The sequence below is a fragment of the Lutjanus erythropterus genome, chromosome 21 (genome assembly GCF_056507025.1).
Source record: "Lutjanus erythropterus isolate fLutEry1 chromosome 21, fLutEry1.hap2, whole genome shotgun sequence".
NCBI lineage: Eukaryota > Metazoa > Chordata > Actinopteri > Lutjaniformes > Lutjanidae > Lutjanus > Lutjanus erythropterus.
Genome location: NC_139337.1, coordinates 24,929,608 through 24,952,142, shown reverse-complemented (window position 1 = coordinate 24,952,142; position 22,535 = coordinate 24,929,608). Strand labels below are relative to the sequence as shown.

Genomic DNA, 22,535 nt, shown 5'->3' with positions numbered 1-22,535 from the left:
AACACCACTGGTGCTTTTATTTTTCCATCAACAAATTAAAGCACTGAATTTCAGAGAATTCAGCGGATAACAAAATTCTGTCATCACATGGTTCAATAAAGATAGCAGCGATCAAATTAAAAAAAAAAAACAGTTAAAAGGCCCGAGCTAAAAAGAGCTAAAATAATCTGTGAGATAAGATGTGAGGTAGTTTGTTGACTTGTGGGCCGTTTTATCCTGAGAAGTGCGGCGGCAGCCCTCGGTAGATCTTCATCGCTGGCTCATTAGCCACTGCCCTGCCGAGGCTCGGCTACTTCATGCAAAGTACTTTCGCAAGAAAACAGAAAAATACGGGGCCATCCCATAATATTGAGCTTCATCCTCTGCTTCGTGAGCAACACACACACACACACACGCTGGGATTTTATGAATGTAGTTCTAATTCATGAACTGGTGAAAGCCACTGCAGTGCGGGGATTTATGTCGTTTATTTTTCACACTCAGGCAGACACAGAAATGGGAGGAAGGAAGCTCGACAACAGAAAAGCCACGGTGACCCGTGAGGTTCACTGTAAACATTCAATAAGCCTAACCACCGGAAGAAAGTGGAGCATTCGGGAAAAATGAACGTACATCACAAGAAAGGAAATGACTTCATACTGTGTTGGCATTATGGATGTGCTGTCTGAGCAGGAAAAGATGTTGCGAGCATCAAAATTTCACTCTGCACAGTATCACAGAATTTCTATGTTGTTTTTCACTTTCTAGAGACCTTCGACTAATGAAGCCTCCTGCTGAAGCTTTCATTAGGGAACATTTCCATGTTTCCATGTTTTGGGGGCGAACATTTACATGTTTTATACACTCTAAATGAATAAGTTCCTCATGGATACTTTTTAAGCTTCGACAGTTCCACTGGGACTCCTCTGAGGCTGTAAATCTTTGATTTTCTTAGAAGCTAAAACTTCTGTGGGCTAATTAATGTGTTAAAATGCTGCAATCACCTTCCTTAAGATGAGTTTGGTTAGGGAACTTGGGAATTTGTGCTTCACTGTTTTTCTCAGTTCCTCTCTGCCATTAATTCAGCTAGTGATCAAGCACCAGGCTTCCACGGATGTTGGTTAATTTGAACCTTTTTTAAAGTTTAAGCCAAAAAAGCTGGAAATTTTGGCTGGTCGATTCCAAATTTAGCCTGAGATGGAGCATGACTGTTTCACACTTAATGGTTACCTTATAAAACACAGTTTAATAGATATTTTAAAGACATTTATGCTGAAATAATGCCACAATTTTTTCCTCATCTTTTTTAATTAACTGAAACCAAGTTTTCATATCGCTAAGACCTTTAGAAAAGGAACACATCTTAATTTGAAATGTCTCATTTTCCTGACCCCACAGATTCATTTGCTCAAATAAACTTCTAATAATCTCCTGACAGGACAAGCTAACATGTAAAAATGAAGTTCAGGCTGTTAACTACAGGTGGAAAATAGAGTGAATATTAGATACACTGCCTCTTTCTTCTCATTCCTTAATTCTACTTTAATTATTTTTTGTTCAGTCACACTGATTTGGTCTCTATACCAACTCCCGAGGGAAATATCTTGATATTTAACTGCTAAATGCTTCACTGTGTTCACCAAATAGCTTCTAATATTGTCTGCTGTTTCGGGGCCGGCGAGGTAACGTTCAGTGGTTTGTTTTGAGCTTTTTAGCTGAAAACGGCTTAATTTATTTCCATCAGGAGAGACTTCATTCTGAGGGCATGAAATGTATTTAATTGACATGTGCACAGTCTGGATGAGAAATGTGGAAAGTCTTCGGTGATTAGACCTCGTCATCATGAATCAGGGGGTAGTAAAGCCGCGATTAATGCAGGAATCCCCTCGATGGAGTCCAGACGCTGGTAGGTGGTGGAGAAGGGAGGGCTGAAGACCAGGACGTGATGAGGACTGGACTTCTGATGAGCTCAACCTGGGCTCTAGATGTGAAGAGCTGGAGGCGAACGGGGTGGAGGAGGGTCGCAATGATTCTGAACTGAAATGACAGCAGAGAGGTTTTAAAGTTTGTAGATTAAAGTCACATATTCAGCTTTCTTTTAGCTCTGTTTTGGTCTCCACCAACCACTGAGGGAAATATCTGGCTACCAGCAAGTCACCAGTGTTTATCCACTGTTTGGTTTGCAAACCAGATTTCAGCAGGCAGGACAATAAAGACTAAACTGAGGTCTTGAAGGAGCATTTAGATCATATTTTAATAGCTTCTGTACTTTTAAAGTCAGCAGTCTTTTTGTTTGGTTTCTTGAGGAGTATGCAGTCCTCACAGTGGATAGCTGGTGGAGTCGTGTTTGTTAGTTTAGCTATCAGGCTACAAACGCCCAGCCAGGCGGCCGTAAGAGCAGTGAACAAGCCTTTTGTAGGAAAACAAGGGGAGAAGTCTCTTAAAACTGGCAGAGCTATAATACAAGACACTAAGATGCTAAGACACTTATACGACCACTGAGATCAAGTCCGATCGCCAGGTTAAAACGTAGAAAAATACAACTTTTGGAGGAGCTGATGTCCCTAAAAACAAGCTGTGGCTGCCATCTTACGTTGCTTGATTTGCAAGTCCAAAGTCATTCAGTTGAATGTGACATAAAACAGTGAAAAAACAGAAGGATTTTGCAGTGGCAGTTTTGCAGTTCTCAAATCAGTTATCAATTATTATTTTTTTGCCAATCAAATAATCACCTAATTGCTGCAGCTCTTTCTGTGGTCGCAAAGTTGGTGGTTTGATTCCAGGCTCCTCCCGGCTGTCGATACGTCAAAATGTCCCTGATCAAGCCACTGAACCACAGCTTGCACCCGAAAAACTGTGTAAAAAGATGTCTGCCAAGAGATGTTTAGGTTTAAGTATGGAAAGTTGCTTTGTGTATCTTTGAGCATAAAACTTTAAGCTCACAGATAGATCCCACATTGGTACTCTTTGTGCAGGACAACGGCTGGTTTATTAACCTGTCAGACAAGCAGCACACACACACACACACACACACACACAGGCACACACACCTAAATGTGCACCCAGATACAGCCCTTGGGCCCCTGCCAGCGCCTCGGCTTTCTGCTGCCCATCACTGCCTGACCACGACTGATTATACTTGGCTCTCTTTCCCTCCACGCAGAAGGTGATTGGATCTCGTGGTTATGAGATGCAATATTGGTGTCAGGATTGAATAGCACGGACGGCTGTCAGGGAGGTGTGACTCCATGTGGGACTTGAGGCAGGGAAGCATGAAGACATGTTCCCTTGTTTGACAGCAGTAACCTTAATAACAACCTAGTGTAAAACAACGGCTTATAGAACAGTAACTTCTGTGTCAAGGGGGAGATCCTGCAGGTTTTCAGCGGCATCGTTACTGCCTGGAAGTCTCTATTGGTTTACAGAAGTTTCCTGATAGATTTCTTTTTAGGTTTTTCTCTCTTATATTGCTCCCTGAAAAAGTATGAGACACAACTGTAATTGAGAGAAATATTAGGAAGTCTTCACCCGCTTACCTTCATCTTTATCTTAATTTAGTTACCTTTCAAGAAGAAATACCTCTGGGAAATAAACATTTATGCTACAAAAAATGGTTTCCTGAAAAAAAAACGAGATCCTGTAGAGTCATCAACTTTTACCACTGTGGCACCTTTTACAAACTTGCCACCTTCTGTGTTTAGTTGTGTCTATTTTTTAAAAATCTTGCTCTTCTATCATTATATTTTTCACAAAGCCTCAGTTATGTTTAAAATATCTGCAAAAGATTTATCTCACTGAAAAAAAAAATCAGAAGTTAGTGATTCATTATAAGATAATACATCATAATTTCTGTTATTTCTTATTTTAAAGGTTACATGTGTGAGATTCTGCATATTAATATATTATAATATATTTTGTTTGTTTGTATATTTTTCCTATCTAACTCGGTGAATTAAGGATTAACTCTGGTCTTTTTTTTTTTTGCCTGTTTCAGCCTGTTTTCCCATGTTTTTGTGTCTCAGGGATTAATGGGGACAATTTTTGAAACTGGTCCAACATTGATTCAGAGTGCTGCAGTTGAAAGAAGTTGGACTAAGCTACATTGAAATCCTTATGGGCACCTGCTCACCATCAGTGTCCACTAAAAGTGCTCGACTCAAATTGTTATTCTTAATCCCTGACAACATTATGGAAAGGATTGCAACAGATATAGACCTGTTTTTCAAGCAGAAATAACTGTTTCATTGCCTTCTGCAAACTAACCTTTGCAAAACTGTAATTTTACCAATTTAACAGAAACAAAATAAAACTAACCAAAAACATCTTGGCTTGTCTTTCGACTGTTCTAACAATCACAAACTCTGGTTTAGTTGAAATAAATCGTTAGTTCACTGAGGTGGGAGGTTTAGACTTCCGGGAAGCTAAAGGGGAGAAACAGGGTGTGCAGACAGAATATTTTCACTTCTACCTCTGTGAATAAAGGATTTACTTTGACCAAACCAGAGGTTGTGATTGTTGGAGCAGTGGAAATATGAGTTTCTGGTTAAACAAAACTTATCTTGCTAAAGAAAAGTCTATTTGTGTAGCGATCCTTTTGAGACTTCAAATAACAAGCTGACCCCGTCAATGGTTAAAAACAAGAACTTTCAGTGGATTACGTTGCAGCCATCGCAGCCTGTTTGGCTGCTGCTGGAGCCAGAATACTTTCCTAACTAATCCTGTGAATTAAGGGTTTATCTCAACCAGACCAATAGTTGGAGCAGTAGGAAGTAGGAACTAACACAGTTTTGGTTAGTTTTATTTCATATCTGTTGAGTTCGAATGAAGTGTGTTTTATGATGATCTGTGAGACACATTACTGTATTTGTCAAAGAGGTCTGGTATTTTTGAGAACAGCAATATAACACTTGTTTCTGGCAGATACTCTTTAACAAAAAGGTGTATCGATCTAGGGATTGTTTCCATAATGTTGTCACATAGTTATAGTCTCGATGGATTTTGTTACAGCCTGCACAGCCAGAATATTTTCACTCCTAACTCAGTTAATTAAGGGTTTATTTTGACTGAACCAGAGTTGGTGATTTTTGGAACGGTGGAAAGACTGACAATGATGGTTCCGGTGTGTTTTATTTGGTTTTTGTCGAGTTTGAATGAAGTGTGTTTCAGGATAATATGCGAGGTCTGCTGAGGCGACACACCCATTTGTTGTGGTCTGAGATTCTGGTGCTCTAGTGCGACATCTGGTGTTATTGAACATCGTGTATCATAGATTAATTAAAACCCTGCTCATGGAAAGCTAAAACAGGGGACCTCATTTATTTTGTTGCGTCCAGCAGAAATTTCCACAACAGGGACGGAGCTGATTTTCGACCACTTGCCTCAAGCTGTTCAGTGATCTTCAGCAAAGTTTGCCAGAAGACTCGAACCCATCGATGAGTCTCAAGTGAGACTTCATGACACCAATACCAATTAGAGCGAGAGCAGACATTTACTTAAGTGATGTTCAAACAGCATGTCTGCCCCATAAAGTCCCCATTACTCTCATGTCATGTTTTCCTTAAGACCCATTCAGCTCAATGACCGAAGCTCATTCTTTCACAGCCTCAGCTGATGACGTGATTTTCATTAAGCTAAGTGGATTTTTAAATCCCAGGGTTGATATTTCAAAAGCTTTAATGGGTTATGATTGCCTACTGTAAGTGGACTGTGTTCTCCCACAGTAGATTGTGATGCTAACCAGAGTTAATTTCTGCTACATGCCATACTGCACTCGCTGTACAGACGGGGAAACAATCAGCGCGGTGGAGGAGACGTGATGCAGAGATGCCGTCAAATGCCAGTCCACCTACAGCCTTGCTTGTGCTGATCTGTCAAGCGTTTGTCATCCTTACATCTTAAGAGTGACAGTCACTTAAATGTACACGTGGAAACTTGTTTGCATCCTGACACCATTTTGCTTTTTCTGATTTTCTATCACATAAGGATTTGGTGAGGCTTATAGAAGTCGATGCTGAAAAATGTCAATCACAAGAACAAAACGTGCTTGTGCGGTGGTTAACTTTGTATGTGTGGAGAGACGGATGTATTCCTGAAAGTGTACATTTCTCTTTGTTGTTGCTAAATGTATTTTAAATTAAAGATGTATTTGGTGAACTTTAAATGAAGAAATAACACAAATACTCGGTGTGGTTTGACCCGTAGCTTACGGTGTCAAATGTTCACTAATGTTAGATAATTGACCTTACTGACTTATAAAGTAGGCTCAGTGGAGTTGTTACACATTTTAGCAGTTATTTTTGTGCTCCACCGGCTGAAGTTGTGGATCGTACCACTCAGTTTCACCCTGTTTTTTGTTATCCCTCTGTTGAGACTCCAAGTGAGCTGAGGCCATACTAAAAGGGAGGGTTAAAATGCTGCAGGCCCCTGATTGGTTAGAGAGAATCCACGTTTTATTGTCTGTGTTTGTCAGCTTTTTTTTTTTCAGCAGCCTCCTCGCCGTAATAAACAATCATGTACTGACAAGAAAGACAAAATATGTGCGTAGTGGCAGAAAAGTGACAGTGAATGCACGCGGAGCAGAGGAATAGGTTAGTAGTAATTTGTCAATTTGTGTGTGTCAGTTAATAAAATCTGCAGCTTCTCGAGACCAAGAAAAGTCTCTCTGTTGTTTCCCAATTCCGGTAAAAACCTTCACCTCGACACTTCTACCTGTGGTGGAAAAACAAAACAGGTTCAGGTTCAGAAAGGTATGAATAAGATAAGGGTTTCAAAGGTAGTATACCAAAAGTGTTTGGGGGCTGACTCTTCTAAATTTGTGGGATTGTTACACTGCCTTTTTGCTATGTTTTACTATGTTCCCATATCTGCCACAGTGGCTGCTGCTTCTCAAAAGTTACAGAGTCTTGTTTTAATGAATCCCAGGCAAGACATGCATCATCTGCAGGACACCCAGACCTTAAATTGATGGTATAATTAGTGTTTGTTTTGGGGGAAATAACCTGAACAAAATGCAGTCCAATACAACAAGACTTCAAAAGAAAGTCTTAAAAGGTAGCAGAGAATTATTATATGTCAGACACTGTAAACAAGAAATGAGAATTTCTTGAATAAAGTTAAAGAAAAGTAGCTTGTTGCATGTGGGATTAATCCATCAAACAGCCACAGGTGGAAAATAGAGGATAACAGAAGACACTGAATTCATTTTCCAAGATTCTCTTGAGTCAGTTGCTTGTCTCTTGTGATAATACAACTGACATATTTATCTGAGACATGTTTAGACAAGGCAGGTTTATTTATATGGCAACATTCAGACACAAGACAACACAAAGTGTTTTATAGGCGCATAGAAATAGGCTACATCACAAATGAGACATTACAGCCACCGCAAAGAGTTTTTAACTGGTTATGAAACGGTCTCAATTTAATAGCGTTGTTTCTATATGACCTACATAAGTTAATGAGATCATCAGATTCTTTATAGTTATTCTTCATGTCTGCCACTGGGTCAGATTCTCCTTGAAACCAGATAAAACAAGCCTTATGTGTTTACATTTTCCCAGCCAAAATTACAGTGAGTAGCGTGTCAGCCAGCTGAACATAAAAAAGGGGAGATTTTTATTGGGATAATTATATTTTTGACGATATATTTTGTGGTTATTAAGGTAGAAACACCACCTTTTGCCAAAAAAATCAACAATATATGAAAGTTCCATGTTGCAGATTTGAGAAAACATTTTATTTAAATGACAAGAAAAACAAAAAGCCAAAGCAAATTCTTGCAGATTACTGTAAAAAGTAGTTAAGGTATTTATTTTATTAGAAAGTCAAAACTAGTCTAAGAGTAGTACAAGTAGAGAAGAGTCATGAAGTCAGCCAACTGACATGAAATAAAGCGAGTTAACGTCAGCTACTGGTCATAACAGATCAGAAAAGACTGCACTGAATTGACTCTTTTCTAAGATAAGCATTGTGTTGTTTTTCCTCACAAAAGCTCCATAGTCTCAGTTTAAAAGGTGTTACGGGTGTTAAATATAGCGTCCACCCTCTTTATTGGCTGTGAGAGGGACCACATTGTTTGTGTTAACTGTTAGTTTTTAACATATTGTCAATACCATGTATCTTACAGAATACACTGCGGGGGCGAGACACCGGCTCTCAGACAGCAGCCCAGGATTGAGTGTTGTGGGATGAGCGTTGTGCTTCTGTCTTTGCAAGTTACTAATTAGTCCCATTTGCTGCACACGCCTGGGCCATAGCAGAGGGTGACTTTGACAAAGTGCCGTGGCTGAAATACACTCTAAGCTCCACACTGCAATACTGCACTAGCGATTAAGTGGCAGAAGGGCTAATGGTCAGGGGGGAGGAGGAGGATGCCTGTGACCCGGTGTTAGGTGGGTAGCATCCTGGCTCTTTTTCGTCTAACAAGTCTCTTTACTCCGGTTCTTAATCCCAAATTGAATCTACAAGGTGCCCTTGGGAAAAGTACTTAATCCTGAATAGCTCCAATAACTTCCAAGCAATGCATAATGTCGGCAAAATACATAAGTTGCTTCTCCTAAAGGTGCTCAATTGTAATATATATTGATTGATAGCTTGTAGTTTAGTTTGAAGGTGACGTTGAAATGGTAATGCTGTTAAGGAGTGCGTTCTAATTGATGGCAGGCTCAAGGAGGTTTGAACAGCTGCCTCCAGCTCCGTACACCTTGGCGATATGGCAAGTCCTCAAGAGACAATTATCCGTGCACATTAGCACCGCTAAGCATGCATGCATGCTCGCAAACCTCAATGGCTGGAATAACAAGAGTAGAATTTAGTTAGTGGAAAATGCCAGGTGCCTGAATGAGAGGATTAATTACATTCTAAAGGGGGTATTTAAGATGTGACACGGCTTGCCTCTCAAAGCGACGCGACTATGACACCTGAATATGACAGGTACTCAGGTGAGAGGAGGCTGGACGGACTGAGCTTTGTCTTTTTCCTCAGCCTGGGAATCTAATTAAAGAGAATACGCTCAAATAAAGGAAAAGGCCAGGTACAGATCCTCGTGCAATTTATAGCCGCTCACGTGAAATTCTGATGCCGAGGTCAGGAGGAGAGGTCGGCCTGTGATTAAAGGGATAGTGCGGATTATCTGAAGTGGGGTTGTATGAAGTTCTTATTGATAGTCAGGGTATTACAGCTACACGAGAAGCACAGAGCATCATCAGAATGGAGGCCAAGCAAAGTACAGCTTTGAATGGGGTCAACAACAAAAGGCATATTACTCACTTAAAAAGGTGTGTATCTGTTAAAGTGTATGCTATATTTAGAGTATTTTCGCTGCTTTATCAGACAGCTGACAGCTTACAGCTTCTGATGGGAGACTCTCTCAAAACAAAACAAACTCCATAGGCAAAATCAGTCATTTTACCTTGCAGAACACAAGACTTGCTGCTCTACTACTGATCGATCTGCTCTTTTTTTTTTTTATTTTGTGACCTTGTTGAATCTGAATTAACTTTGTAAAGTGCCAAAGTCACAAAATAACACAAACGAGCTGACTGATCCAGGCAGTGGTAGACCATCAACTCCTGTCATCTATGTGTTAAAATTACCCATTTTTTCAATGGAGCCTGGTGTGTGTATATGTGTATAAATCTTCCACCCTGTAGTCGTGCACACGTCACCTAGTAATGGTGGAAAAACATCTCTGTGTTGACATGGTGCAAATATTTGAATTCAAGTCTAATATATTTTTAATACATTCCTCTTGTGTTGTTCTTCCACGTAACTATTCAGAAGTGTAAAAAATAGGCTATGAGAGCTGCATGAGCAGGTCCCCGGTATATTTTTTATCTGGTAAAGGGTCCTTGGCTGACAGAAAATTGCAGAAGGTAATACACAACCCCTCTTCAAATGATCTGAACTATCCCTTTAAGATGTTAGCGTGGCCCCTCCAAAATCCCGCGTGCCTTTCTTTACCCCCGTCTTAAAGCGCGTGTGTTGTTGTAGCTCTGCACCAGATCCTTGTTGTGGAGACTGCACTAAATCGAGAACATTACAGCTGAAGGCTAGATATAAATCTAGCTGCCTCCTGTAATATCGAGAGGGAGACGCAATTTTTCAATTCTAATCACAAACAGCACACACACACACACACACACACACACAGAGACACACACACACACACACACACAAACAAACACACAACTGAACGTGTGCACAGATGAACACACACTTCCTCTCAGCCTACATAACAAATGAATGGATACTGTGTTCTATAACATGTTCGACATAACAATATGCTTCTGTAACACCGTGTACTTAAAGCATCATGTGGATCACACACTCGCTCTTAGAAATGAGGGTTCTAAAAGGGTTCCTCCTGAAGGGCTGAGGTTCTGCCCAGAACCATTTGCTTCTGATGAACCTTGGTAGGTTCCAGATAAAACTCTTGGAATATAAATTGGTACTCAAAGGAACCCTGGCAGTTAGTTCTAGATAAAGCCCTTGGAATATAAAAGGTTCTCCTTAGAACCCCCTGACTATGTTCGAGATTCGAGATTAAACCCATGAAATATAAATGGTTCTAGGTAGAATCCCCTTAGTTTGTTCTAGATAAAGCCCTTGGAATATAAAAAGTACTTGGGAGAACCCCAGCATTTGGTTCTAGATAAAGCTCTTGGATTATAAAGGCTCTCCATAGAACCCCCCCACTATGTTCTAGATAAAGCTCTTGGAATATAAAAAGGTTCTCTGTACAACCCTCTCAATGTGTTCTAGTTAAAATCCTTGGAATAGAAAAAGGTTCTCTGTAGAACCCCCTGACTGTGTTCTAGATAAAACCCTTGGATTATAAAAAAGTTCTAGAGAGGGTTCTGGGTGGAACCATTACATTATTAAGAGATTCTCCTTTAAAATCTCTTATAGGGGATTTTAGGTGGAACCTTTCACAGATGATTCTAGGTATAACTCTTTATGTTGGGTTCCAGGCAGAATTCTCCAAGAGGAACCTTTATAAAATGTTGTAACAGGATCCAAAAAGGGTTGTCCTATGGGGAGAAGCCAAAGCACCCTTTACGGTTCTCTGTGGCACCTTTATTTCTGATAGTAGGTATAGTGACCCGTGATTAGAGCGTGATGCCTGAATGTCACTCAGTAATAAACTACCTGGGCAGGAGCTTTTATTCCCTGTTTGTATGGCCTGCTTTTGTGTTATGGGATCTATCTGTTGTAAGTGGACCGCCTGAGGGTTCAGCAAATCACATACTGCACCCTTCATGTTTAAGTGTTCATCACCTTCATCAGTACCTTTCATAGCTGCACGCAGAGCCAGAGGCTTCCTCCGAAGTCTGCACTTTTATTTCCTCTTCCCAAGACAAATGTCAAGTATCTGGGCTTTAGCAGGGAGCGTGGCCCACCCGTCTGCCGCCAGTGGTGTGGAGACAGCTAGATAAATGCACGGCTACAATGCGTCTGGCTTGCACCGGAGGCAAGGAGTCACGGCGCAATGCGAGGCCGTGCCGCGATAGCGACAGAAGGATTTTAATCATCGCCTCTCCCCAGGAATGACACCAGCGCCGCACGGGGTAACAGAGATAGAGTGAGGGCGGGGGGGGGGGCTGGCACCCAGCAGACAAACAACAGCCTCGCAACATCGCCGTGTGGATTAGCAGTGTCGCTCGGTGAGAAGTATGTGTGCTCCTGGCCAGGCGGGCGGGAGGAGAAACATGTTGCTGTTTTTTTTTTTTTTTTTTTCTAGCACACTGGAATCAGGATTCATGGCATCATTAACCACAGCCAATATCTCTCAGGCTCCAACACACCAAGCTGATATTAAATAAGTATATCAATTGTGTGTGAAGCCTATCTATGGTTTAGTGAGAGCATTCATTTGTCTCACCGCTGGCTTCACCATCTTAACATCTTCTTTTGGGTTTATTTCACCTTTTAGGAGCCATTTGTTGCAGCTGTTATTATAATCCACACTCTCAGAAGTAACGGCGCTAACTAGAACCGTAAAGTGCTCTTCTTTCTTGTCCTCATAGGTGAACCCTTTTTGCTTCCTGGTTGAACATTTCATAAAGGTTCCGCTTGGAACCCTTTCGGAGAGTTCTACCTTGAACCTAACGTGAGGGGTTACACCAAGAACCATCTGTGAAAGGTTTCACCCAGACCCCCCCATGAGAGGTTCTACAGAGAAACCTTCTATGGTGTCATGGTTCCACACAGAACCCGCTCTGGGGTTTCTATCCAAATCCATTCCATCTTCTTAGGGTCTCATAAGAACCCAACCAGGTGGTTCTAAGCTTTTTATATTCCAATAGTCACACTCAGGGAGTTCTAACAAGAACCCAACCAGGGGGTTCTACAGAGAACCTTTATATATTTCAAGGGTACTATGTAGAGCCCATCAATTTGGTTCTATTGAGAACCACTTCATATTACAAGGTTTTTATCTTGAATACACTCAGGTGGTTCTAATAGGACCCTTTATATATTCCATGGTTTTGCCCAGAACCAGTCAAAGGGTTCTAGAGAGGACCTTTATATATTCCAAGGCTTTTATGTAGAACCCACAAATAGGGTTCTATTGAGAACATTTTTATAATACAAGGTTTTTATCCAGAACACACTCAGAGAGTTCAACCAAGAACCTTTTTATATTCCAAGGGTTTTATGTAGAGCCCAGACAGGAGGTTCTACCAAGAACCTATTTATGTTCCAAGATTTTTATGTAGAACCCAGTCAGGGGGTTCTGCGCAGAACTCTTTTACATTATGGTACAAATAACCCTTAATGAAAAAGTTCTGCAAAGATCCTTGAGAAACTATTTCTTCCAAAACAGGTTCTTTGGATCAATAGCATTCTTAATGCAGCCCTTACAAAGAACCCTTTTTGTCTAAGAAGGGTTCTCCAGAAGCAAAAAGGTTCTAGCCCTTCGGAACCCTTATTTCTAAGCGTGTAGGAGCCATCAGCTGCAGCTGTTATTATAATCCAACCATTATCCAGCTTCGTCCTCAGCTTTACTTCTTTCTGAATCTTCAAAGATTCCTCTTTCAAGTCTAGACATGCATGCTTTGTCCCCGTGGTGGTGGTGGTGTGTGTGGAGTAGAGAACAGAAAAGTTTTGTTCTGTTTGTGTCTAGCGAGTATTAAGGGAAGCCTTGCTGGATTGAAGGCTTGAAGTAACCTTTCAGATGCAACTCAGTAAACAGGGTTCACAGGTGTCACTGCAGCAGGCACCAGAGCAGTGGTGGTGCTCTCTAATTGGCTGCGAGGTTACACTGTGGAAGAAGCTACAGAGACGTGATGAATGGGGTGGACGGAGCACGGATGTGAGGGATAAATGGAGCAGATGGGTGAATATCTGGAGATAGACGCTTGATTTTTCAGCATAAAAGCATTATGCTTTAAAAAAAAAAAAAAAAAAAAAAAAAGAGCACATGACATGTTTTGACTTTGTCGTTGAGGCTTAACTGAAGTAGAGAAAGGCAGGCGAGTTTTTCCCCCCAGTGCTGCATGACAATGTCCCACTGTTCATTATTTGATGCAGGACTAAAATGGCATGTTTTGCAGAGCAACAGCAGAAGATTATTGCTTTATTGACCACCATCATCCCACTGTAAGCCCACTGGCAGGGACTTTGGAGAGAAGAAGTGGACGGCTCACTATAATTTAGCTAACTGAGCCATTTAGTTAGAGCAGCCAATAACAGTTTTCAGCTGGAGGGACTTTAATGACATTAATAAAGGATGGCAGAGCAAGAGAAAATTAAACACTTAATGGAATTGTTTATTTTCAAGTACAGCCACGGTTGACGGTCAAAAGGCATCTTCAGTTTTTTCTCTCGGAAGTCTTTTGACCCACTTTTCTTGATTTGTTTGTCCTTCATCTTTCGATCCCGGACTGAGTTTAATTACAACCACTGTGTGTGTGTGACAGAGTGTGTTTGTGCTTCTACAGGTACTATTCTTCTGGCAGCCAGACTTGCAATGTTAAAAAAAATCCTTGCTCAGGAGGAAGAATGAGGGTCAGGTTAGACATGCAGTCATGAAGGTTGTCAGTCAGAGTCATAACTCAGTCAAAACACAACGTCCAAACCTGATATACACAGCGCTCGAGTTGGTGGAACTTATCATGCTAGTGACAGCAGATAGAAATCTGCTGGACTGTTAATGTAAAGTAGAACCATCCTTACTTACTAAGAGCCTTCTTCAAATTTTCAACTTTTTCTTCAGTATGAAATGTAATTATTTCATTGTTGTCTTCATGTAAGTAGCTAATGCAGTACTAGTTTCCCAGCTAAAAATGTAAACAAATTTAACTCTAAAAGAATAGGCCTAGGTGTAGCATAAAGCCAAGTAACCCAACCTAACTCTTTTTAACAATGCCGCTGCAAATATTCATCTAAATATGTGCATAATAATTGTGAGCATAAATAAACAAATAACTCCTGCTAACTGTGGCTGCTGTTAGACAGTTAGCTCAGTTAGCTGTGCAGCTAGAGGTGCAGCACACCGAGAGTCTGTTGGTGTTCGCACCATTAGCACAGGAGGAGCACTTTGGGCCATCAGGAGGAAAAGGTTTTCAGGCCAGGGGTGGGGAGATGGGTTTGCTCACTGATTAACAGGCTAGCAGTTAGCTCAGTCGTTTCAAGAACGCACAGCTTAAGCACACCTCATTATTATGTCTCAATGAAAACCAATCCAAAGGGTTTGGGGGAAAGGACAACAACAACAACATTCATTTGAAAAATTCGAATATTCGCTCTCTTTTAGCTCCAGTTAGACAACTTCCCTCAGAAGTAGTCAAATCAAAGGGGAGATAAAAAAAAAAAAACAAAAAAACAAAAAACAAAACAGGTGTAAATCTATCTCTTCCTCTTCAAATCAGCCAGTTAAAATCTGCAAACATTCCAGGTAATTCCACATCTAAGAACAACAGCACTTGTCAAGGGCACAGCTGATTGAGAATTCTTCAGTACATGTAATGAGCAAATAAGTACAATGTTTTTTTCCTCCTCATGAGAGTGGGCCTCAATTACATGTCAAATTTCTGTGTAATTTAAAGGATTATGAGAAATTCTTCAGGTGCCAGCTCTTAGCAAGAACCCCCCCCCCCCCCCATCCCCCCTTTGATCTGCTTCATCAGGCTGTGAATGTGATAAAGCAGCTAGAAATGATTCATTTATTCAGGAACTGTATGCTGTGGCTTTGTGGGGTTCGTAATGAGTAATCTCCCATGTTCTGTAGGAATCTTTAATAAGTGCCATTTAATGAATGAAACACATTGTGTGGTAAGTCATTAACTTTGAAAGCAACAGTGATTGCTTTTGAAGGATTAGGACACTTTTCTTTGCATTTAAATGCGTGGCGTTAATTTTTTCTGGAATTATCATCTTTGTAGTCGGGAGATAAAGTTGAGATTGGAAAAAATGTCATTAAAGAAATGATTTCTCATCGAGCTTTTTTAGTATTTTGTGCGTGCGTTCCACATCTCAGCTTAGCGCTTAGCTGTTTCATACAGGTGCAAACAGACAACTACAGACAAATGCCAGTCATCTGATGCCAGTGTTGTCACATCTCTGATCCTTTTCTGATACAGATCAATCGTGACAGGGGGAGCGACAGATAATGCCTCCCCTGGCGGCTAAAATGTCTCTTTGTATGTGCTCACTTTTCTGACAACGTCTTAACATTAACCTCATCATATGTCAGACGACTAAACTGTTTGGAGTGACAGCACATTTTGAGGGCACATAAGAGTCACAACTCGCGGTGTTGTGTAAACAGGAAACCAGCCATTATGGACATCCTCCATTAACCCCAAGTCATGCATTCTTAATTACTACTTGAAGAGTTGAAGAGAGCAGGTTTTTACAGTCTGTATTCATATTTTTAGACCATCCATTTTTTGGCATGAATAGAGAGCTTCAGTACTTGAGTGTTCTACTTGTCAACTAGCAGTTGAAATAATTTCAGGGCTTGAAGTGTAATTTTGTTGATGTCTTTTAGTATGGAACTGTTGAAGCTTTTTGAGTGCTTTTGTATTTCAGGCCGACACTCGCGGCGAACATGCATGAACAGGTTTCTGACCGTAATTAAAGATTTTGGGCGAAGCTTAGCTTTTGGGTCTGAAAAGTGAAGCCAACGTGGAAGTGCCTCTTTGCAAAAAGAAGTCTGATTGTGCAAAGGTCTAAGAGAAAATGATCCTACTTCTCACCTGATTTATGACATCAATAAACATTTTCCTAATGAGTTTATGGTCTCAACTGTTAGTCCCAGTTATTTTTCAATACAGCATGATGGTTAATTTATAAACTGTGGTCCCATTTAGAATAAATAAAGCAGTGTAAGCATTACTACATGACTACCTTGTGATTGATGATACCACTTGTCAAGTCGCTACCACGGCAACCTCCCTAGCTCAACCTTCTCGTCTAAAAATGGCTACTTCTGTTTCAAAAAAACCCTAGATGCTATACAGTGTATAGATGAACAGAACATTTATGAAATATATTTTCTGCTTATCAACTAAAGTACTGATTCTCAATGTGGAAACTTAGAGGTCAATTCATAAGATACAGTAGAAATTACAATTTGATTTTGTGCTGCACAAAGTAATACACAGTACAAAGTAATGGGTGAACAGTTCAGATGGTTTGCCCAAAGTAATGGATAAACAGCTTTAATACTTGGCTAAAAAAAAATAGTTGTTAGGGCTGTGGATAAAAGGTTGAGATAAATATCTTAAAGTTGCCTAGATAAATGGTAATAGTTAGCGTGAAGTACAAAGTTTAATTAATTAGTTAAAAGCAGTGGACAACAAACACTTAAATGATACTTTTGAGCCACACCAAAGGCAAAAGTGTGGCCTGCATCAGACAAGGTTTTTAGCCTAGCAGATTGCCAGAAATGCCTTTTGCTACGTCGTATTACATATCATAACATGGCAAATACCGCAGTCGACGGCAGTATAAAGCAGGATAGTCAATAAAATAGTTTTTTTCAAAAACTGTGAATTACTGCAAAAGCATGAGGTCCTTGAACATACAGACGTGCAGAATGTGCACAAAATATATTTAGGTTGATGGATCCAGTAGTATGTGAGATAAGCTGCGGATACACGCACACACGCGACCAAAACGCATGATCCCCTCCAGGCTTTCCAAACATATCAAGTGGTGCTGATGAAAGGGTACTTGAGGGTTTTTGTTGTTTTTGTTATTTTCTCAAGCCCTTCCCACATGATCTGACATAGTTTTCTGCTAGATGACTTACAACATATAAACCACCAAGTTGAGGGAGCTGCTGGCACCCTGTTGAGGGTGGATGTCCCCCCCTTGTTAGCAAAATGACCAAAATGCATCCCGCTTGTTGACCTGTCATCATCACTCTCCATTCCCTAGTGTCAGAGAGAGTGCAGGGGCAGTTAGATCATTGATCCTTTATCTGAGGTTTGAGTTAGAGTCTATGGTCCTGCCCATGGCTCCGAATTATTGGTAGCCTTCTTTGCTGTATATTAATAAATCCAGGGCAATGTCTGTGGTACTGAAGAAGCAGATACATTTTGCTAGTTGTGGGTGAACGAAGCAAACATTTCTCCTGTTAAAAATTAACAAATCGCCTACTGCCTTGGTGGGAGTTTGCATTTGAAAAACTTGGAAAAGAACTCTTTAATCTGTGGGTACAGTATTGGCCTCAAGCATCTTTTTCTCTCTGTGTTCTTCTCTCTTCAGGTGTCATTAGAACAGCTCTTCCCAACATGGACCGGGAGACGAGGGACCAGTATGTTCTTGTCATCCAGGCCAAAGACATGGTCGGCCAGATGGGTGGCCTCTCCGGCACCACCTCCGTCACTGTCACGCTAACCGATGTCAATGACAACCCGCCTCGGTTCGCTCACAGTAAGACTTCTTTTCTGATTGTCCCTACAGGGTCGATGAAGCCTGTCATGTACAGTACGCACCATGTTCTCAACAGCTACTCAGCAATCAGAATAAAACCTCCAGCTCTTTGCTTCACTTGCATGTTTTTTTGTTCCAGCTGAATGGGATTTTAAAGATCTATTATCACTGGAAAACCACTTGAACTCTGAAAACCGGTGAGGGCATACTTTGTACTGTATGCAATGAAAGTAGTTGTGCAAAAAGACTGGGCCGTTAATCCGCCCATGAAAAGAAAGCATTGGAAAATATGCTATATTATCTGTAACAACACTGCAGAATTATTTTCCCCGTAATGTGTGGTAGAATACGCTTGGACAGAAAGTACTCGGAAATCTCACAAGCAAAACACTCATTAAATCCTCATCATTAAACATCATCCCGTCCGTTTTCTGAGGTTATGTTATCCGCCTTCCTAACCCCAGTCTTTATTTATCTTTGGTGCTTTCCAACATTTATATTTTCAGCAAACATTTAGACTTTTTACGACCAAATTAAAAAACAGCCTTCCTGCAAGGTGTGCACCTCCCTGCTTTACTCTTCATCAGAGCTGGGGGCTGCTTTGGCGTTGGATACCAGGATCAATCAGGCTCCGTTTTTTTGTTGTCAGCCTATTTCACGGGCTGCTAATGGGTTCCAGCCCGAGCTTTAGGATTCAAAGGCATGCAGTGCTTCTCATGATAATCCGAAGCGCCGGCAATCGGTTTACCGCTGATAGCCCAACCACTGTCTGGCTGGTGCACTCACAACTGGACTGCCATGAAGCAGAGTCAATTTGCTGGCCCCCGGGGGGAAAGAAAGGTTCAAGTTTGCACAACAAGTCATCAATGCCGTTTTAACCCAGTGCTGTCACGCTGGGAAGAAAGAGACTTTGGAGGAGTTTGGGGTTTTTGCTCCTGCTGTCGCACTCCCAGGGTCATGGGTCAGAATCGATAGACCATTATGGAGCATCAGAGCTGATGGAGTCAGGAGCTATAGCTAGTCCTTGCAAGAAACGAGGGGAAAGGAGCCAAGGTTAGCGGCGTGAGACGACAGGCTGGAGGGGGAGGTGCGGGGATATGGGAAAAGAGGTAGGTGCAGGGGCAAAACGGAGGGAGGAAAGCAATTCTTTGGTCTTTTAAAGAGCTGCTATTCCACGGCAAATTAAAAAGCCATTATAAAGATTACATGGCGGCAAACAATGTCAGGCAGATTAGCATTTAGACGGTGGCTGAGGGAGACACTATGAGGAACACAGAAAGGTCTGGTAATGAGCTCTGCCATGGTGATTGGAGAGATTATGATTATGAATATGATTCCCTTCTTTATTCTTATAAGAGTACTTTAAATCCGAGGGGTCAGACAAAAGCTCAAGGAACACAATGGAGAGTTTCGGAGTAATAGAATCTTCAAGTGGACATTCCATCCCATGAAAAGTACTGAAGGGATCTGAGCCTGACTCCTGTTTTTTTTTTCCTCTTCTTATTTTCTCTTTTTTTTCTATCCATGAGATAACCCATTACAGCCAGACGGCATTCAGGGAGTTCTACGTGTAAAAGTTACAGAAATCTGACAGCTGAAATTAGTCTTTGCTTTCTAAAAGTCCACATGAAACACAGAGCAGAGTGCTATTTACATTATTTATGTGTTTCCTGTAGGGGCGGCTGTGGCTCAGGTGGTAGAGCAGATCGTCTGCAGATCGCAGGGTCAGCGATTTGATCCCCACCTACTGGGCAAGACGCTGTACCCCGTTTTTTTCCCCCAGCCACAGGGGATGCACAAGCCAGTGCATTTCCAAATTGCCAGTCCCAAACCCAGATAAACAGGGGGGGCTGTGTCTGGAAAGGCATTTGGCGTAAAAAGCCTATGCCAAATCGATATGTGGATATGTTGGGTCGGATGGTTGGCCAGCGAGCAGATGATCCACTGTGGTGACCCCAAATGGGAGCGGCTGAAAGACCAGAAAGTAAACAAACAAACGAAAAAAATACATTTCCTGTAAAAACAGACAGACCAGGTTTGGCTCCTGGCACCACAGGGCTGAGCCAGCTGAGTTTAACTGCATGGCTATCTAAGCTAATGACGGTTAGCTTTCCCCGTAAATTACCTCGGAACTATAATCCCTGCTGGTCTTGGAGGATGTGTTTAGTTCCTGTCAGGTTGTGTTCACTGGGAGGCTGCTGATCCCAACTCCATTGCTCGCTAATGGCAGCTAAATTAGCAGAAATCCTGACCCAGAGTTGAAGCTGAGCACTTGGAGGACATCGGAGGGAAAACCGAAAAGCATTTTCTCCATAAACTATTATCCATGTTTTTGTACAAGTTATAAAGTTGTGCTGTGGTTAAGTAATATTAATCAGTGCAGCCCGGCCCCCAGCCCAGCAGATGCTCCATGTAGCTAATGTTAGTTATTGTTTGCATAACCTTCTGTCACAGATACCACTTTCCCCAAAGTGAATAAATTCTAGCCAGAAGGCCTGCGATGGCTGTATTCTGGGGAAACAGAAGAAGGTTTTTGGTAGACACGCCGATGTACCACTTTGTTAGCTAAGTCATGAATCTTAGCCTTAGCGCTGCATAGCTAAAAGCTGAAGATTGACTGACAGGTGAATGTCATGATATTATTGATTGAAACTGGTTAGTTCCAGCTTACATAAGCATACATCATATATAGGGTGACTAGACATCCTGAAAACTTCCCGAATTACTTGCAGCTGTCCTGAATCCTGAATCCTGTCCTATTTGTCCCGAAAATTAACATACGATTCCATGTAAAGATACATTAAAATCACTTATGTAGGGTATAATTCCTGCTGTTAGATATTAAACATGCCTTGTTAGTTGTTTTGGTGTTTGCTGATTTCATTCGACCTGTTTTAAAGCAGATGATGGAGAGCACAGCCACTATCGCAGGAGGAATTTAGGCTAAATATATAAATATGTTTACAGCGCCTACAGCTTAATGACAATCTTATTTGCTGAAAAGATAATCAAAATGAACGTAACACACCTGTCACTATGTGTCTTGTAGACAGCCAGGACACCATGTTTCATATCATCCTTGGAATCTGTGACTAATTATTATATTAATTACAAATAATCAGAGTTACATAAATTGTCATCCTTCTGACATGACACACTCACCCTGAAAGGAAGAATGATTTAAAAACACAAAGAGATTGATTTTTTTCTCTCATTTGTTTGGCATATATTGTTAAATAGGTGCACAACATGACTAGGCCTGTGATATAAAAGAGTTAAAAAGACATTTTTCATTTCATCTCGACTTTAATTGCATATTTTACTTTCCTGCTGCCGTATCCACTACCTCTGCTGCAGCATGAAGTGAAAGCAAAGTGCTTTATTCCATGTGTGTCGGTACGGCTGCCTGTCTGTGTTATGCAACATGAATTTATTGAGTCTGCCACACAGCCGAATCAAAGCTGAAGGGGTATAACAAAAGCTGAGCCGCTTGAAGGTGAGTTGGTGGTGAAATAAGCACATCCATTACCAGCATCCGCTCCTGTCCTTCCTCTTCCAGAGAACTATCAGTACACGGTGCTGGAGTCGCTGCCGGTGCAATCTGTGGTGGCCAGAATCAAAGCGGCTGACGCTGATATAGGCTCCAACGCGGAGATGGACTACAGGATCATGGATGGCGACGGGCCCGGCATGTTCAACATAACAACAGATGAGGACACACAAGACGGGGTCATCATCCTTCTGAAGGTACCGCATACATAAAAGATTCAACACAGCAGTGACTTTCTGTCCATAAATGGTATAAAGTTACACCTTCCCTCCTGGAAGTCAGTGACGGAGAAAAAAAACTGAAAAATGGCAACATTTCTCCGGCTGCTGGGAAAAGCCGTGTACGTGAGCGGCTGGTGTGGCATGAAATATTGTTTGGAGTATTGATTGAACGGGTGTGACTGTCCACATACTGTTAACTCTGTGCAATCCATTCAGTTTTCTACCTGCAAGCACTCGTAAGTAGACAATACCACAATATCACAAATTAAATCTGAATCAGAAATATTTTTTTGACCCCCAGGGGAAAAACGGTCATGTTACAGATGCTCCCATCCAAGAATAGAAAAATGTGTATGCAGAGGGCAATTATAAGAAAACAGAGGATAGGTATGTAAAAATATCTGTTAGGGAGTTATTAATAGGGTTGCAGCAGAATGAGATTTTCATGGTACATTAACCGTCTCAGAAAATATCACGCCTTCACGGTATAATGGCATTACACAATTATTATCAGTTATAATGACTCTTAGAGGAATGAAAGTAGGTGGTGTTTTTTTTTATTGTTTAGTAAATGTTTTATCAAAATTTCTTGACAGACATGAAAGTGGTATACTGCTGCAGCCTTAGTACTGCATTTCTCCTTCCAGCTGAATGCCAACCCTAACTGTGAAAGCTACATTTATGTATTGATTTTTATGTCCAGAAGCTACCATGTTATTACACAGTGGAAGAAAATGTGTGGCCTACACGCAGACGTGAATGAATCTCGAAGCTTGATGTGATGACTTTTTCATAATAAAATATTAAAGCAAACATTCTTTACCAATAACGAATTAACAAGTATTTAATGTGAATCAAAAGTTGATGTAGATCCACAAACTTTTTAAAATGCATCACTG

General features: G+C 41.1%; 1 protein-coding gene across 1 annotated transcript in view; it reads left to right on the top strand.

Annotated features, from left to right (window-relative positions):
* LOC146307724 (cadherin-7-like) overlaps positions 1–22,535 on the top strand; it is a 172,032-nt gene that overhangs the window by 83,268 nt on the left and 66,229 nt on the right. The window contains exons 5-6 of the mRNA XM_084746904.1: positions 17,698–17,865; positions 21,425–21,612. Of these exons, the coding sequence (XP_084603030.1) occupies positions 17,698–17,865; positions 21,425–21,612 (356 nt within the window). The remainder of the gene's footprint in view (positions 1–17,697; positions 17,866–21,424; positions 21,613–22,535) is intronic.